General features: G+C 40.0%; 1 protein-coding gene across 1 annotated transcript in view; it reads right to left on the bottom strand.

Annotated features, from left to right (window-relative positions):
- The window catches only part of CCBE1 (collagen and calcium binding EGF domains 1), a 167,823-nt gene that overhangs the window by 15,122 nt on the left and 132,567 nt on the right, over positions 1-20,134 (bottom strand). Inside the window, exons 3-6 of the mRNA XM_074994329.1 lie at positions 17,689-17,741; positions 14,739-14,873; positions 13,935-14,072; positions 5,334-5,440 (exon numbers count right to left, since the gene is read on the bottom strand). Of these exons, the coding sequence (XP_074850430.1) occupies positions 5,334-5,440; positions 13,935-14,072; positions 14,739-14,873; positions 17,689-17,741 (433 nt within the window). The remainder of the gene's footprint in view (positions 1-5,333; positions 5,441-13,934; positions 14,073-14,738; positions 14,874-17,688; positions 17,742-20,134) is intronic.

Here is a 20,134-nt window from a genome sequence, read left to right as displayed (position 1 = left end):
TAAAGATATTATGAAAACTGTGTCTGTCCCCCAAAAATGAGCCCAGGGGAGACAACAATCATTCCCATTGATCTATGGCCAAGTTACTAGCTGGAGTGAACAGATGTGGAGCTGGGACTTTTGCTTGGTCTAACAGAATTTAAGTAATATTTTAAAGATACATGAGGCAAATTCATTCCTGGTGTAACTCTGCTGACTTCCTGGATGAATCTGGCCCTCTGGATATTTCAGTGTTTGAGTCCTTCGCATTTCTACTGGAAAGCCGAATTCTAAAGCAAAATTATTTTTGTTTTTTGGCATTAATTTGACCAGCTACTTGGAATTCACTGAATTCTGTGGTCACAAGTCTCCTCTAGTTATTGGTATCAAGTTTTTGACAAACTCCCCTGCCAGTGGTACAATCTACAGCTTTTACTGCAAGGAGATGGTAGCATTCTGTGCCTGGTGTACACAGGTACTTTTCTGCAAGCCTTTCCAACAAGGCATTCAGGCATTTTGCCAGCATTAATGCCTTAAGCCTGCGATGGAGCTACGCGTTAATGCGTCTGTTTTACAGCTAGGTATTGAGACAACGGCAGGTTAAATGGGGAGGAGTTGAATGGATATTGCCCAGAAACCTCAGAGAAAGTGCAGACACTGGCCTGGTGCTGAAGCTCAGGTGGCCAGTTGTGTTCCTTAGGGTCCCTCACCACAGGCATTCATTGTGCTCTACTGGGCCCTTTGTGCGGCCTGCAGGCATGCCACCCCCTATTTTAGCTATTACCCAAGAGAACTCCAAAGCCAAAAGGATGAGTCATTACAGCTTGAGTTAAATAACAAGGCTCTGTGGAAGGAAGTCTGTATCAGATCCCCAGCCTCTGTGCAGGTTGTATAAGAATGACTCATAAAATCTACTGATCAGTGTGTGTTATCTTTAGCTGTGACCTCTCATAAGGCATAAATGGGATCATGCTACCACTTGGTTGGGAAGCGTAAAAGAACCATCTAAATGTGCAGGATGCTTGCGTGGTGACTCTGTAAATGAAATTCTTCTCTCTGGGTAGGTATTAAACCAATCCCACAGCACAGTTTTGAGGCTACATTCTGCCAGAGACGCCATTTTTAGACGGAGAGGTAGAATTAAGTCTCAACCAACTGCGATCATTAATGTTTCCAGAGCACTTTTGGCAGGAGAGTTCTAAGTGTCTTACAACTGACATCTATTTAAATTCAAAATAGGAAGTAAAATTCTGCCAATCTCAAGTTTCACCTGGACTAAGCAGCTGTGTAGCATTTATAAGTGCTGTTGAAAAGCATGGAATGCTTCATCTCATTCATGGTCATATTTGAGTGATGGATTAATTAATTTCCCCAATATAGATTTTATTTTAATTTGTGGCCTGAAGGCTACTTTTGACTTTTTGGGATCCCAACTGCTATGTAAATGCCACTCATTATAGACATTACAATGACCAATTCTTCAGTTTATGTTCTGAAAAAACAGTCAAGAATAAAATGTGTGTAACTGCAAAGGACTGACATGAGCAGAATATAAAAATGTCTTCTGTTGCTTGGCTAAAAAATGACTTGTACTGTCAACAAGCCTGTTTATTAAACCATTAAGTTAGAAAAAAACACATAGCTCCAAAGCCAGCATACACACATGCCTCTCCCTTGAGTCAGCTGGACCTGAGACATGCACTAAACATGTCAAACAATTGAGTTCCAGGTCTAGCTCACCATCATTTATCTCTCTTAGCCAGAAATGGCCTGTCGTACAAATTGGTGCCAAATCATCTGTTTCTGATGTTGAATTTTATCCTCTTAGGGATTAACTACACTCTGACCTGATTCCTATTTCGCTTTCTGGATGGACTGGGATATTTGTCCAAAATGACCATGGCTTTCTCCATTCCATAGCTCAAAATTCAAACTTTTCTCACACCATGCTTTTTTCTGTGGGGACAGGTAAAGATTCGCGTGCATAGATTTTTAGGGAAAGGCAGCGCCAGAAACAATCACCAGTGTTTCATGTTGCACATTGTATCTTTGAGGGATTCCTATGAGAACTGTGGGGTAGCTGACTTTGACCTGGTTTGACTGGACTATGTGTAAGACAGTTCTAGTAAAGAGGCTTACATATGTCTGGGTGAGCAGATGTGCATGAGGTACTATGTTGCACTGCTTCCAAGCACTGGATTGCTGACTGGATATATGTTTTATAAATTTTGACAGCTTGTTTGTGTGCTAGACATCCTCAGCATAGTTTGTCAGCTTGCTTATCCCACATTCACTGGAGCCACCCTATACGGTGCAAGACTCAGGGTCAGCATAAGTTTGCAGTCAGGATGTTGCACTAGTACATCATTGTGACAGAGTCTTACTGAAGAAAACATTCATGGTGACATATCTTTCTTGATCCCAGCCCTACAATACTTCTTGGGTCTGTCACCTGTGATATAGTCCACTACAGACTGAGGCTATATGAGATAAAGGCAACCTAGACAGGCAGGGCTGAAAGCAGACATTAAATGTCTTGTACAGGCCTCTGTTGGAAGCTTTTGTTTCCTGTTTGCTAACCCTTTCCTCCATGCATATCTGCCTCATTCTCATACAACAATTCTGAGTCCAGAAAGTCACTCCTGAGCAGCCAGCATGTTTTGTCACAGAATACCAGAACTGGAAGGAATCTCGAGCTTCTCATCAAATCCAGTCTCCTGCATTCATGGCAGGAATACACACTATCTAGATTCTCTCTGGCAGGCTCTTGTCTAACCTGTTCTTAAATATCTTCAATGATGGACATTCCACAACCTCCCTAGGGAACTTATTCCAGCATTTAACCACCCAGACAGGAAGTTTTTTCTGATGTTCAACCTAAACCTCCCGTGCTGCAATTCAAGCCCATTGCTTCTTGTCCTATTGTCAGAGGTTAATGAAAAAATTATCTCCCTTGTCCTTGTAACAAACCTTTCAGGAACTTGAAAGTTATGTCCTCTCTTCGATTTCTCTTTTCTAACCTGAACAAACCCAAGTCTTTCAATCTTCCCTCACAGGTCATGTGTTCTAGACCTTTAATCATTTTTGTTGTTCTTCTCTGGACTGCCTCCAATTTCTCCATGTTTCCTGAAATGCGGTGGCCAGAACTGAACACAATACTCCAGGTGAGACCTAATCAGCTCAGAGTACAGGAGAAGAATTACTTCTGTATCTTGCTTACAACACTCTTTTTAATACATCCCAGAATGATATTTGCTTTTTTTGCAACAGTGTCACACTGACTCATATTCAGCTTGTGGTCCACTATGACCCCTATATTCCTTTTTGCAGAACTCCTTCCTAGACAGTCCTTTACCATTTTCTATACGTGAAACTGCTCGTTTATTCCTAAGTGGAGTACTTTGCTTTTATCCTTATTGAATTTTGTCCTATTTAGAGCAGACCATTTCTCCAGTGTGCCTATGACATTTTGAATTATGATCCTATCCTCCAAAGCATTTGCAACCCCTCCCAGTTTGGTATCATCTTCAAACTTTACAAGCGTACTCTCTATGCCATTATTTAAATCATTGGTAAAGATATTGCACAAGACCAGTCTCAAAACTGATTGCTGTGGAATCCCACATTGTGCCCTTGAAGCATGACTGTGAATCATTGATAACTACTTTCTGGGAATGATTATTCAACCAGTTATATGCCCACCTTATAGCAGCCCCATCTACCTTGTATTTCCCTACCTTATTGCTAAGAAGGTCATGCAAGACTGTACCAAATGCCTTGCTAAAGACTAACTACACCACATATACCCCGCCCCAACTTGTCCGCAAGGCTTGTTATCCTATCAAAAAAGCTATTAGGGTTGTTCTTTACAAATCTATGCTGACTATTACTTATCACTTTATTTTCCAGATGTTGGCAAAAAGATTCTTTAATTATTTGCTCCATTATCTTGCCTGGCAGAGAAGTTAAGCTGACTGGTCTGTGGTTTCCTGGCTTGTCCTTATTTCCTTTTTCATACATGTGTGCTATATTTGCCCTTTTCCAGTCTTCTGGAATCTCTCCTGTCATTCATGACTTTTCAAAGATGATAACCAATGGTTCACATATCTCTTCTATTAGTTCTTTGAGTATTCTAGGATGTATTTCATCAGGCCTGGTGACTTGAAGACATCTAACATTTCTCATTAATTTTTAACATGTTGTTTTCCTAGTTTAATTTCTGAATATACCTCATTTTCTCTAGCATTCACTATACTAGGCATCCAACCACCAACAACCTTCTTGGTGAAAACTGAAACAAAGATGACTTAATCGCCAGTGGAGATACGCACACAAGCAGAAGTGTTTGCAATATACATCAAATCTGAGAGCAGGATACTTAGTGTGGGATTTGATTCCAGGTTTCTCAGTTGGGAATACTTATTTGGCCAACCAGCCCATTTTAAAGAGCCTTATTTACTGTTAACAACTGCATATATTAGAAGTCAAAGGAGTTTGTCATTTTCTTTAATATCCTTTATTTACAGCCAGCATTGCTAGCTTAAATGCTGTTCTCATTAAATTAATATTACCTCTGAGATTTGTTTGGAAAATGGAATTTCTGTTCTGAGGGAAACTGCAGCAATTCAAAATATGTTGTTCCGAAATAGAAAGAAAAGCTAAGATTTCCAACTTTCCCACAACAGAACGGCCAAAAATTTTCATTCTAAACCATCAAAACATTTTGTTTCATTAGTGTCAAATTGCACAACAAAAATAATATATTAAAAATAGAATGTTATAAAAGTTGAAACAAAATAAATACAATAGAAAAGTCCATATGATTTTATCACCTTATTTTTACTAAAAGATAAGGAGAAAGTAAAAATCAATCACTTAGACCTCCTTCTATCAAAGGCAGTTGAAACGGATACTTCTCTGAACATTCAAGTTTGACAAAAGTACATTTGTATTAGCTATGTGTGTTCTGTGCAGGTTCAAGCCCTAAAAGTTGTTTATTTGGAAGGCATTACAGAGGAAAATACGATGCAGTTTCTCACCACGACTAGGTTCAAACCCTTATAAGATTTTCAACTGGATTTCAGGGTCTTATTCTAGTAGCTGGTGGGCACCTGTCCATATCTCAAAGCTACCGCTGAATCTGATATGATTAGCAATCTCTTCACATGAGGTCAGTGGAATAGCAATTGCAGCCATTCACACATGATTTAAAACCCTGCTATACTCAGTTGCATGAACACAAGCCTCACCTGTGTGTTTAAAGTTTCCTTAAGAAAAACTATAGATGTATCTAGTTTTTAAGTTATACTTTTACAATGTATAATGGAAAGAGGTGGCTGACAAAATGTTTGTACCTTTTGCTTTAGTTGTAAAACCGTCTGCTTTATCTGGTGAAATTCCTTACAAGAGGCACAACATGTTCCTGCTTTCACCACGTTGTCAGACTTCTCAGAAAGCCCGGCTAAAATTAAAACAATTTCCAATATATTTTAAAAGAGCAGAACACCAAAAGCAAGAAATGCATACAGCAATTGCAAAAGCTACTGTGCCACAGAATGAACAGCCTTTGAGGTTTTTATACTACCCTGTAGTGTGAAAGAGAGGCTTATGCCACTATAAACTTTCCAATTATGAATCACAAGGCAAGGCTGAGCAAAATTCACAGAGGCAGTACAGGCCACATTTTAAGTGCATCTGTTTCCAGTTAATAATACCTAATGCCTTTTTCCTCTTTTATATCTGAAAATGTTTACACTTGTACATTTATCTATGCATTTACACTAGACCAGCACGACAGACCTGAAATGATTTACAATTCCCTCCAAGGCCACCTTTCATACATTGTAAATTACAGTCAACTCCCATGCTATGTGACACTCGTATTCAATTTGCACACAACCGGTTCTTATCAACACTGATTATTCTGCTGTGCAATGAAACTGCAAGAGTGAACAGGGCTGGGAATTGGGATCAGTGGTAAAAGTTTACAGCCAAATTAGAGAAAAGGTTACTAATATTGTTAAGTATGTAGGAATGAATCTGCTGTGGAATATGCAGAATAACTCTGAAAATAAGCCTTGTAATCTTATTTTTGTTGGCCTCACCCAGAGCTAATCCCTTTAGCATCACAAACAAATACTTATTGTTTTAATAGCTGTCCCACATGTAGGCTTGTGCAATGCTCATTCTAAAGAGCCAATAATAGGGTTCAAACTCTGGACCTTCAGACACATGGCACAGACTTCCACTACTAGCGTTAATGGAGGAATTCCAGTGGTAATAGTAAGCTGTTTGCCTCTAAATGAACCACCTGTCTATTGTGATAGATTTTCTCATTTGGATACATAGTTTAGTACAATCACTTGAATCATCCTTTCATAAATGTGTACTCTTTTTGAAAAATAAAACTGCAGCACTAGATACAAACAGGCTTTCTTCAAGTCTTAACTTTTGTGTGTGTGTGTGTGTGTGTGTGTGCGCGCGCACATGTAGTTATTTGCTGGGTTCAATGTAGAACAATTCACATAATTCCCCTTTGTTCAAATTTCATTATGTTCCTCAGTGGCACATAAGGACACATTCTCGTCACAGAGCTCATGGATTCTATGACTTTCTGGGACTTCCATGACCACTTCTGAGCCAAGGCTGGAGCAGCAGCCATCAAAATATTGGACCAATGGCCTGGCCCAGGCTGCTGAACCACTGATCAGTGCAGCAGTCAGCCAGGGAGCCACAGGAACAGCTGGCCAGCGATCAGCCCTGTGGCTACAGAAGCAGTGGCCACTGGAACAGCTTGCTGGCAACCAGCCCCAGGCCCATGGGAAGCTGCCAGATAAGATAACCTGTAGGCCCAAGGTCTGCACAGTGGCTGCAGCCAGCCTGGGGAGTATGAGAACAAGGATGGGTCAAGGGCTTCTATGAATTTTTGTTTATTGTCTAAGTTTTATGAAAAATAAAAGTGACAAAATCTTAACCATAGTAATATACCAGGACACGAGTACAACTTCACAGCCAATAAATTTTTCTGTAGGATTATTCTCCCAAGCTCCACATCCAAGGAGCATTTTGGGACCCACTGCATCAGTAATCTTCCTTGAGGAGAAAGAGGTCTATTTCTCTTATCTTGGCTCGTCCAGTCAGGAATGTGCCCCTATGTCATTGCCCTATAGCACGAAGAGGAAGATGATAAAGACAAAGTAAGGTTAGCAGGTTAGCTGATCATCAGTATTAAAAGATAGACACATTAGTGCTGAGTGGTCAAAGATTAGGACATTGAGACAAGCTTCTAAGCACTCATATGTTTATCAAGTGCCTCATCTAACCATCACTGTAGACAATAGGAATCTACATGGATTGCAGTGGGCACTGGACTGTCCATAAAAGACTTCCGAATTTCTTTTGGTCTGAAATACCAGACTTCTTTGTGAGTTTTCCAGTGCTTTCTAAGGCTATGTCTATACTAGACCAAGAAAGTCGACCGCAGATACGCAATTCTAGCTATGTTAATTGTGTAGCTAAAATCAATGTATCTGTGCTCGGCTAACTTGTCTGTCTATATGGGGAAAGTCAATGGGAGAGTTTGCATTGAGTGTAATAGCTTCTGCCTGGCAAAAGCATATCTTTGAGAAAGACACCTAATCTTGATCTGAAGACATCAAGAGATGGAGAATCCAATACTTCCATTGTTATTTTGTTCCATTCTACTGTTACAAGTTTGTGTCTCGTTTCCAACTTGAATGTGTCTAACTTTAATGTCACCCATGGTTCTCGTTATGACTTTCTCTCCTAGATTAAAGGGCTCTTCAATACACATTTTCTTCTTCCTGGAAAGATAGATACTTTATACACAGAAACCAAGTCACTTTCTTTTTTGATCAGCTAAACAGAGCAAGCGCTAAGATCTTCCCTGTAAGGCACTTTTCTCCAAGCCTCAAATTCTGCGCCCTCTCCCAATTTTTCAGCATCTTTTCTAAAATGTGAATATGTTCATCCCCGTATTTCTACACAAAAGCAGGAATTACAGAGGTGTGCATCATTGTTCAAATAAAAAATAATTAGTCTGTTTGCTTTTAAACAACAGCAAAAATGTTAATTTGGAATAAGTATTAAACCAAAATCCATTTCCATTTTTATTCTATCCCAATGAGTACATCCCATAATCTCTGACTGAAGCGTGTTCAGAAATGTTGCTGAAAGCAACACATGGTCATAGAGAAAAAAACTGCCACATTTCTTGCCTGTGTTTAAATCCTGTCCAATCCCACTGGAAGTGGAGTGTAAAACACACTGACTTCACCCCTAGTTCTAATATATAATCCAGTCTGTCTGTAAAACTTATGTGGAGCAAAGGCCAGTGCATCAGCAAAGTATTGTTATATGAACTGACTGCAGCCATCAGCACAGTGGTCTAATAATTGAACAGGATCATGCAGCAGAGAATTGCATGAATCCAGCAGGATCAATTAGTTTCGGTGTCCAAAACCCCAGTAAGAACAAGAATAAGACCTGCTTCTTCTTCCCAAAGTGTACAAGGCAGGATCCCACTGACTTCCATTATGTTCTGACCATAAAGACAGTCACCTGTCATTACTTTCTTTTACCTCATCTGACCCCGCAGATGTCTGATCCAGAACGTCCACTTTTGAATGGAACCAAAATCCATCTGGTCATATCCAGTGAACAGGGAAGCAATGAAATTCTACATCATTGGTGTAGACACTAAATTCTGGCAGAGGAAATCTTGGTAATCCCAGAGCTCACCAACACATCAGTGGGATGTTTAAACAAACCATATTCATCGTATAAAACCTGAATCTGGGGACTGAACTACTTGACAGAGTCCCTTTGAACCTGTCCCATCTTATAGGGCCTCCTACAGCACAAACAATTAACTTGAGCTCACATGGTGTTTTGTTGGCCTTCTTCAGAGCCTTTTACCTAGTTACTAGTGAGCCCTGCAGCTGCTCTTGATAAGAAAACTGCTTGGAGAGGCAGTATGTTTCCGAAGCATATGCTTGAAGTCATGATCTTGCTTATGCTGGAAGAGACAGACAGAGATACTGCCAGGAGGAGATCTCTACGGGGAGCTGTTCCGAATGCATTCTTTGCACAGAGATTGTTTAGTTTGCCATCTGTGTTGTATTATCTAGGCTCAGACTGTGGAGAAGGTTCAGTTAGTCCTCTTTTGAGTGTGTAACCATACCATCTCTGTAATCTAAAAACTGATTACTGAAGCAGCAAGGGTGCTGCCCGCTTTAATGCCTGATGTACAAATCCACAACATATTTAATGCATTCCACTTCTAGAAGGATAAGGCCAAAGAGTGTAATTGTTCTCACATTGCAAGAGTAAACACATTAAAGCCGTGTCTACACGTGCACGCTACTTTGAAGTAGCGGCACTAACTTCGAAATAGCGCCCGTCACGGCTACACGTGTTGGGCGCTATTTCGATGTTAACATCGACGTTAGGTGGCAAGACGTCGAAGCCGCTAACCCCATGAGGGGATGGGAATAGCGCCCTACTTCAACGTTCAACGTCGAAGTAGGGACCGTGTAGTCGTTGCGCGTCCCGCAACTTCGAAATAGCGGGGTCCGCCATGGTGGCCATCAGCTGAGGGGTTGAGAGACGCTCTCTCTCCAGCCCCTGCGGGGCTCTATGGTCACCGTGTGCAGCAGCCCTTAGCCCAGGGCTTCTGGCTGCTACTGCGGCAGCTGGGGATCCATGCTGCAGGCACAGGGTCTGCAACCAGTTGTCGGCTCTGTGGATCTTGTGTTGTTTAGTGCAACTGTGTCTGGGAGGGGCCCTTTAAGGGAGCGGCTTGCTGTTGAGTCTGCCCTGTGACCTTGTCTGCAGCTGTGCCTGGCACCCTTATTTCGATGTGTGCTACTTTGGTGTGTAGACGTTCCCTTGCAGCGCCTATTTCGATGTGGTGCTGCGCAACGTCGATGTTGAACATTGACGTTGCCAGCCCTGGAGGACGTGTGGATGTTATTCATCGAAATAGCCTATTTCGATGTCGCCACATCGAAATAGGCTACTTCGATGTAGGCTTCACGTGTAGACGTAGCCTAACTGTGTCTACACTGGCATTCCTCTTTCAAAAGAGGATTGCAAATGAAGGAAATAAAAATGCAAATGAGACATCAATTTACATATATGGCACCTCATTTGCATATTCTCCTTTCAAAAGAGCCTGTTTCCAAAGGGGGGGAAAACAGTGTAAATGGGGCTCTTTCAAAAGTAAACCCCGTCTTCGAAAGAACCCTTCTTCCTATTTTGTTTCAGGAAGAAGGGCTCTTGCAAAGATAGGGTTTACTTTCGAAAGAGCCCTGACTACACTGCTTTTTTGCTTTCAAAAGCAGCTCTTTTGAAAGGAGAATATGCAAATGAGGCACCAAATATGTAAATCTGTGCCTCATTTGCATGCCTCTTTCAAAAGAGGAATTTAAATGTAGACACAGCTATTATGATTAACTCTCCATGGCTGGTGTGCTATATTTGCAATTATGGTGAGATGTCAGATTGTTGTATGCATTTTGTCATCTCATACACAATATTAGCAGAAAAATCTACCTTAGTGTTCCACTGACCAACATGGTGTGACTCTACAGTTGTTCATAAGAGTTGTTGTTTATAAGAGTATTAGATGTGTGGCTGTTTTATAATGATACAGTGACTTACAATCACCACAAGGCGGCACATAGTTTATAGACATAGAACTCAGCTTCTAAAAACTGTTCTGCGTGCTGAGCGGTATTTTGCAAACCAGCATATTTAATAAAATAGAGCTTGGGCCATATTCTGATGTCATTTACTTCTGAAATTGTGACATTACTTTAGATGTACACTGGTATAAGAGAGCAGAAAGTAGCCCTTAGATTCTATAGGCCAGGGGTGAGCAAACTTTTTACATTAGGCCCCACTTTTTTGTCCTGGCAATTAGCAGGCCCTCCCCACACCACGTCTAATGTAATCCAAACCTGTGAAAGTTTTGCTTATGTTCATATGAAATAAATAACCCTTTCGGCTTGTGTGAGAAAATAAGTATATAGAATGTAAAACTTTTATTACAGTAAACTTATCCATATCCGGCAGCCCCAGGACTGGAAAACTGCAGGATGTTCAAATATACTGGATAATAGAGAGGTATACCTAGCAATGCACAACACTAAAGAAAAACAAGATTAGATATTAAGAAATAAACAAAAATGTATGCAGAGTACTTTATTTACCAACCACAGTAACACTGTAAACTTACAGGCTGTGTCTACATTTGCACTTCTCTTTTGAAAGAGGCATGCAAATGACGGAGATCAAAACTGCAAATGAGGTACAGATTTACATATCTAGTGCCTCATCTGCATATTCTTCTTTTGAAAGAGCTTCTTTCCAAAGAAGAAAAGCAGTTTAGACGAGGCTCTTTTGAAACTAAACACCATCTTTGGAAGAATCCTTCTTCCCATGAAACTTTTTTGAAGATGGGGTTTACTTTCGAAAGAGCTGTGTCTGCCCTGCTCTTCTTCTTTTGAAAGAATATGCAAATAAGGCTCCAGATATGTAAATCTGCACCTGATTCACATTTTCAATTTCCCTCATTCACATGCCTCTTTCAAAAGACGAATACAGGTCTAGACACAGCCATACTGTATTTGCTATATTTATTTGTATTTTCATTCGCTATACTGTACTCATAGGAACAAAACAAAACAGTAACGTTGCACTTTGAAGACTAACACGATTTATTAGTGCTACATGACTGCTGTTTTGTTTTGTTAGAATACAGATTAACACGGCTACCTCTCTGTACTTATGGTAAATGTAACTAAAACATACTTATGATTTAAAAGAGAGCACCAGATGACAGAATGATGTTTAAGACAGAGTTTACTGTAACATAATAAAATATAGCTCAGGTCAAATTCTGCTCTCACTTACTTCTGAAACTGTGAAACTACTCTAGATGTACACTGTACACACACACACAAACATACACAAAGCCAATAACATATCACAACACATTTTAATGAGATGGACAAGCCTGAGATTTGGCAGCCACTTTAGGAAATTTTATGCCCTCATACAACTTTGCTCACCCCTGCTATAGGCTAACTCTCCATTTGCTGCTGGTAACTGTTGGAGAGACGGTGTCCTATGCCATACAGAAACACGGACAATAATAGGAAAAACTGTGTTACACACTGCTGTTTCTGGATAGCTGAAGTTGATTTACATATGCCTAGACTATTTTGAACAGTCAGTAATCCTGAATGCTAGGGAAAGCTTGAATTATAGAGGAAATGTTAATTGCAAAAAATATTTGAAAGGGTATCAGTTACACTACACATTTTGTTAATTACATTTTTTACAAATAAAATGTAAAATATCGGAAAGCTACAAAGAGCAATCACAAATTACTGGGGTGTTCCAGCTCCATGTTTTCAATAGGACAAGTAACAAAATGTTTGTGTCTGTTGTCCTGCTGTGGTTTGGAAGAGTCAATGATGTAACATGTACCTTCAGTCATTAATAGGTGAACCAAAACCATAATCTGTCATTCATCAAAAGATGTTTTCTGACTTTTAACTCTGTTACTAACTTTCTATATCTGTGCTTAATTTAAATTATCCCAAACTATCATTTTACAGGCACTGAGGATGAAAAACACTTAGAATTGTTCTTATATTTTGCACACATTTGCAGTCAATACTGATGTTTAAATAAAACAGAACAAAAAGTTCAGCAATCTGTATTTATTGGAACAAATTCTGATCTCTGTTATAAGCATGCCTTTTAATTAACTTCAGATCCATGGAATTCAAAAATCTTAAGAGTCATAGATGGAATTTAGCCTATTGATTAAGATTCTTTTAAAATAGAAGTTGAATCTCCTGGTGTGTTTTTGCTGTGTGCCTTGAAGTTCAAAATTAATAAGATTGAGCCATATACTAATCTCATTCGCATGGGTGTAAATACAGACTAAATACACCTAACCTATTTTGGATTTCAGGAGGACAGAATCTGGCTCACTTTCCTTCAAGTGAGAATCCACACTGGACCAAATTTTATTCTCAGTTGCCCCGCGTAAATTGGATTTGTCTTACTATTAGTATGTTAGTTACAAGTATTTTATGTGTTTCAGAAAAAGTGGTCCAACGTAAGAAATATGAGCAAGTTCCATTATTTAATCACTCTTCCCCTCTAGGGACAATGTTTTTCACATCTTTCAAAATATTAGCTTTTCATTTGCATTCCTCTGACATGCAGACATGACAGTTCATTTAGTGCTAATTGCAGGGAGAAGGTACTTCCAGAAAAGTCCCTGGAACCTGAAGAGTACAATATCTCAGGGGCAGTAAAAGGTCATACTTACACAGTTTTTTTTTTAAACACATTGTTATATAGTGGCCTAGTCGTTGAGAATGTAAGCTTGCCATGGATTTAAAAACATTTATCTTCACTATAGTAAAACTACCTGAATGAGGTATGCATATCTTCTGCATGGATCTTATCATGAAACAATACCTGATTGCCCCCTCCCCTGGTTAAAGAAGAAGAAATCACCCTGAGAGTCTCCTACTGCAGTTTCTTCTCAAAAAGCCCATCAGCCAGAGGGGGAAGTGTTTTGCCCTACCGCAGAACAGACAATGAGATGCTAACCTCAAAACCCAGCGGGGGCCCTGAGTTGATCAACAGGAGCCTAGGGCCATCCATGAGGGTTTTCGAGACTGTGACTGTCCCCAAGACCACCATGGAGAGAGGACTTTAGAATAATGGTACAGCCTTTCACTTGTTTTCAGTAATCTAAGTCAATTGGCCAAACAAATTCAGTTATGTTAAGCAAGTGCACCTGAATTTGTCACTGGCTATATTACATTGCCACAGCTCACTCTCTGTGATGGTCAGTTTTCTCAGGCTATATTTGGCTCATGATATTAGAGCAAGCTAGTATATACCTTTGTCTCCTTTGGTGCAAGTCCTCCCATCATCTTCCCGGATATAGCCCTCATAGCACTCGCATCTGTAACTGCCCACAGTGTTGACACAGATTTGGGAGCAAAGAGTCTCATTGCTTGTTGCGCACTCATCAATATCTGAAGTGGAACAAATGTTGAGAATCCCCCCAGAGTTACAGCAGTTCAGAGACAGGACAAGATACTTCACTTATGGGCTCCATTAAAAGGGGTTATGAATGGGTGGTCAAACAACCACAAAATATCAGTGGACCTGGGCTAGAGCTTTACATCAATGGTATTATAATTATTAACAGGCATGGCCCTTTACACATGACCACCACCTAATAGGTCTTTCCATCAAAACTTGATTCTGCAAACCTTGGCTCATGTGAATTCTCACCCCTGCATGGGGGTGCTACTGAGTTAGACGGGAATGGCGTAAGTACTTGAATTAGGAGTTACAATCGGAATTGAACCTGAGAGGCTTGCTTTCATAGTTAAACATAATTTCCCTGGTTTTCAGTTCGATGTAAGAGTCATGCCTTGTTCCATTGCCAAAGACCTTGAATGCTGCTCAGAGACTGCATGGGGGAGGAATTAACAATAGGAAAAAACTTGTACAGCTATTTACTTAGATCAATTAAAAGTATAGCCATACGAAATGAATAAAGAAAAATAAGAGAAAAAGGATCTAGCACAATTGAACTTCTTCTTTGAAACCAATTTCTAAAAACAACTGAAAATTCTGCCTGAAGCAGGACACATTTTAGCTAAAGATAAATGTGAGATGGTCTTCATACCCACCTAGGCAGTAGGGTTTCTGCCTGTTCCTGTGTCTTTCCCGGTCATACCGGTATCCAGGATAACATGTACAAAGGACACGTCCAAAGTTATCTGTGCATTGCTGTTCACATGGAGCCTCTGCACACACATCATAGTCTAGAGAGAGAAAAGTATGCTGAAGGGAAACATTAGTAGCAAGCCCCTGTGTTTATGACAACCATGCAAATTGATATTTTACCTCATCTTACCTTATTGTTCATTAATTGCAATAGATGGAAGAAACGAGTGATACTGTCACAAAATGTAACTATTGTTCTATTGATGAATTATAATTCCAAGTCACAGCTTTTCTACCAGTCTAACAATTTAAGAAAGGAGCACTTTCTTTGTGTTTGTCAAGCACCTTACACAATGAGATCCTAGCACAAATGAGGCTCCTTGTGCTGCAGTATAATAAAATAATAATGATAATGCTGCTTTGGTTACACAAAATTAGTAATTATTCTCAGGGAAATATTAGTTACATAAAAGCAATTTGCTTTTCCCCCCTCCCCAAATTCACAAGTGACGGAACAGCTGCTGTGCAGTTCACTATACAATAGCTTACAGAGAGATAGCTGTGCTAGTTTTAATAGCTTACAGGTAATTCTGTGACGAATACAATGAGAAAACATTTCAGAAAGAAAGATTAGTTAAAATAAACATTTTAACTGCACAAAACCAATCCCAACTGACTAAGCAAAGAGCAAATGGTTGATAAGATACCACCATTTCTAAGACTATAAAGTACAGACTGGCATCTGATGCTAGCCCTCTTACCAGAATGCAGTGGAGCTTTCAACTTGGACTTGTTTGCCCTTGAAGGGGTGGCGGGGGGCGGGTAACAGGCGAAAGCTTAAGTGAAGCTTTCATTTGACATTGTAACCAGTCTCTTTGCCAAGAGAATGCAGCCTAATTACGCCAGTGGTGATAGTCATCCAGTGCCATCCCACAGTACCTTCCCCACCCTCCCCCACCGAAGCCCCGAACCACTGACAAGCTCTCCCACAATTCACTGGGAAAGAATCACAAAGTGGTTCACCTTACTATAGCACTAACATCAATGCGATATGTTCCCAAAAGACCCAATGGCACATACAGTACCAGACAGGACACAATGACTCAGGAAAGACTTTACTCCCTAGATGCTAATATCCTAGCGAGGCTAGCCTGACTGCTCAGACTCAGGTGTCAATCACCCCCATTACCTTTGCAGTAAAGACATTCCCTCACAGTGACATTTCATTAACTGGAGATGGGGAAACTGAGGCAATTGGCAGGGCCCAAAGCAAATCTGGTTTAGCATTGCTACAGGCTCCTAGAGTTTATGTCAAAATTCCTGATACTATTGCTTTATATAACTTAAAAATTCTAAATATTTAACCCAGAGTTTATAAAAAGGGGCAAGTCCACTGCTCTGAACCTTTTAAAATATTATGTTTAATTTTATTTGTATTATTTGGCACCTAGGGGTTGTAATCATAGTCCAGCAATCCACGGTGTTAAGCACTTTACACATGGAGAACAAAGAATACAGTCCTTTCCCCCGAACCCCCAAAAAATCTAAATCTAAATAAAATCTAAATGTTTGGCCAGCATTCCAAGACTTTGCTTATATACCATACTTCGAAATTAATCACTGATTGATAGTTGAAGAAATATTCTGACTGCCATTTGCAACTGGCAGCCATCTTGTGAAACCCCAACCTTCTCTCAGAAGTAATATTTTCAAGACTTTTAATCATTTTTGTTGCTCTTCTCTGGACCCTCCCCAATTTCTCCACATCCTTCCTAAAATGTGGGGCTCAAAACTAGATGCAATACTTCAACTGAGGCCTAATCAGTTCAGTGTAGAGCTGAAGAATCACTTGTCATCTCTTACTAGCAACACTCTTATAAATGCATCCCAGATTCATGTTCAGTTTTTTTGTAACAGCATCACACTGTTGAACCATATACTTAGCTTGTGGTACACTATGACCCCTAGGCCCCTTTCTGCAGTACTCCATCCTAGGGAGTCACTTTCCATCTTGTATGTGTGAAAATCATTAGTCCTCCCTAAGTGGAGTACTTTGCACTTGTCCTTATTGAACTTCATTCTATTTTCCCCAGACCATTTCCCAGTTTGTCCAGATCCTTTTGAATTATAACCTTATCCTCTAAAGCACCCGCAGCCCCTTCCAGCTTGGTATTCACAAACGTTGTCAGCATATTCTCTGTATGGGTAAGCATCACTGTCTGTCGCTCATAAGAGAACACTCCCTTTCCACAGCAGCATGAGCGACACATATTCTCAATGCCTTTAGGGACTGCCCTGGTAAGACGTAATGTCTAGGGCTACAGAAGGAGCACTCCTGTCAATCTTCTGCTGTGAAGACTGGCATGGAAATTGATGGCTGAAAAGTCCATTTTAGGTATGCAACTGATGTACCTAAAATTGCATATCAGCCGTCAACCTTTCAGGTGAGTATAGACACAGCCTAAGTTGGACCACACTGGGAGTATTGTGGGGAGACACCCCTCTAAAGGCACTAACTTCTCCCAGCCTCTCCATTGCTCTTGTTGGGAAAGAAGGAATAATTAGCTGCTGGCCTAGCTGCACTGGCTAATTCTTTCAGGCTAAGCAGCTCTCAACACATGTCCAAGAGAAGAAAATGGCCCTGTGTGTCCACTAATTCACATCACAATATCTATGCAACCAGATGTATGTAGGGACAGCCAAGACCTGGCACTCCAGCTAAAACATTTTGCAGACACAGAATTTTATTGTATTGCTATTTCTGGTAACAAATTCCACACCAATGCACAAGAGACAACCAAGCTTGTGGTTAACTCAGTATTTTCTCCCAAATTAACAAAACGGAAAGCAAAAGAAATGAGAAATGGCTAAAGACAGTGGGATGTGAAGGGTGAGAGCAATGAAATCACATACCTTCGGGGATGCATTGTCCAAGAACAAATTTATAACCTGTACAGCATTTTTTCCTGAAAGAAAAAATAGAATAAAAAATTAAAAGATGTTGTTTAAAGGAGATACTTCCTTTAAAATAATTTTTAAAAAGAGTTTAAACGTTACATTTGAGAAGCAACCTCAAAAATAAATTTAAAAAGTCATTAATCCAAAAGACTGATTAATAAACCAGTGATTTCTATTCCTGGGTTTAGAGAGACATGAAATGGTTCAAAGTAGCACAAGTGGTGCATGGTAACCTTTAGAATGAGAGACCCTATCCCATCCTTGATGCACCAATGGAAAAGCCAAGTTACTTGGCCCTAAGAAGTTCTGAGCATCCTATCCATCTGCTTCAGTCAGGACTTTCTGTGGCTCCTGTCTGGGCTGGACAACTGCACTTTTAAAAGGGGAGTATTTGGAGACAGGTGGGGAAGTTTCTCAATTAAAAGAAAATTAATGGAGAGCATGAAAGTTTGAAGGAAAAGACGCCTGTTGAAGAAGACTTGGTACTATATCCTAAAAGAAGAGTACTGGGGATCTTTATTCACTCAGCTCTAAGACAGGGTCCTTAGTCTAGGTTTTTAAAAGCAAGTGGTGATTATCGGTGCTTCAGCTTTTTGGTGCCTACCTGAAACACTTTTTTTGAAAGTGACAAGCACCCACCATCTGAAAATCAGAGCTCTAAAACTAAGCACCCAAACACCGAGCAACTGAAAATTATTAGCCTCTTTTGAAAAGCATGGACAACTTATGCCTGTGTGGAACACACATGACTTACTTCTGGAGCGACGCAAACAATCCTGATCACAACTTTCATGACACATCACAGGGCATTTTCCATGCATCTGTCACTCTATAGTAAACCGACTGAACAGCCTATATCTCAGCCGACAGAGCACACAAAATTAAAGTGTTACAATTAATTCACCCATTCAAAGAACTCTGAAAAGATGGCCAATTAAATAAATGAGATTTTTAACACAGAAAGATTAATAGGACACTTAGAACGTTCTAGAAACGGGGACAACTAAATATTAGCACTTCTCTGTGGTCTGAAATTTCTTGAGCTGTTAACTACATGGGAAAGTTCTGGCTGTAGGGAAAACATGTGCTTCTTATGAGCTAGTGCAAAACCACATTGAAACATATGGTGTTATTTCTCTGTTTCTACTTTGTGTGGCACAACTGCAATAAGCTTCCAAGTTTCTTGATAGCATTTTTGATTACGTACTAATAGATACAGTCTTTTTAGAGGAATATTAAGAGCAGAGACTGAGTGACCATCTATTGCTTACAGATTGCCAGCACTGCTTGCCCAGAAGTCACCTGTCACTCGATCGCTTGTGAAATTAAATTTAAATTAAGTGGCTTAAGCTGGCTTTTGAAGGCTTGTGGATTTTAGAGCTGTAGAATGTTTTGCAGACAAGCTGAAGTAAAGTGTCTTATAAGCTAAGAAGTAATCACTCTTCTGTTCCCCCCTTACTTGTATAATTGGCCCAAGAGAATGCTAAATCAATGACATAAATGTATCCCCTAGGCAACCCAGAGTTCATCACAACATATCATTATGTTGCATTTAAAACAACTATTGATTGCAATTTACCATTTAAAACAAACAATGTATTAATCCAAACTATGCGAAAACAAACTTTGGCCTGTACATTTTAAACACTTTCAAAGATTAGCTGAATTATAAATTAAATTTAATGACATTTGGATGGCTGCAGAGGAAGCTTTGCCTTGTTATACAAACACTGGTCTTCATTAGCCTGTATCACAAACACTGCTGTGAATTTTTATCTTCAAGACAAACAAATGGAGGAGGAAAAAGTTCAAAGGTTCATCAGAGAGGCTGTTCAGAGGCTTCAAGTTATGCAGATGGTTTTCCAAAGGCATGGTCATCTCTTTTCCTCTTCAGGATACTGCAAGACTGATAGCACAGTCTCCTTGTAGGGAGTATAGGCACATACCAGCGAAGAAAACAGCTGACAGTGGTAGAGAATTTAATAAACTACTCAAATGCTGGTAGCTATCCACATGATTTGTTGGATCAGGGCCAAAATGCTCAGTACTTTTCAGGACTGGGGTCCTCCTAAATCACTTATGGAATTTTTTGCAACCTAAACTGTGAATCTGAAGCTCATTTATCTTCCCTTCTGGATTATGGTATTAGCTTGTTCCTTGTCCTGTTCAAACTCTTTTCTACCCCCAAAATAGTCCTGATGTTCAAAATTCTCATTAACTGTGATGTCGATAAACACATGACAACAGTAAGTCTGGTGGTGTGCTGAGACCATCATCCATCATGCTGACCAATACTGTCTCACTGTTTCCTTGGACTCTCCCATCTTTCTTGTCTGTCTCTTGTCTGATACTTGGATTGTAATCTTCTTGGAGCAGGAACTGTCTTTGTTCTGCATTTGTA

The sequence above is a fragment of the Carettochelys insculpta genome, chromosome 5 (genome assembly GCF_033958435.1).
Source record: "Carettochelys insculpta isolate YL-2023 chromosome 5, ASM3395843v1, whole genome shotgun sequence".
In the NCBI taxonomy this organism is placed as follows: domain Eukaryota; kingdom Metazoa; phylum Chordata; order Testudines; family Carettochelyidae; genus Carettochelys; species Carettochelys insculpta.
Note: the sequence above shows the minus strand (reverse complement) of the source record. Positions and strands in the feature narration are given on the sequence as shown.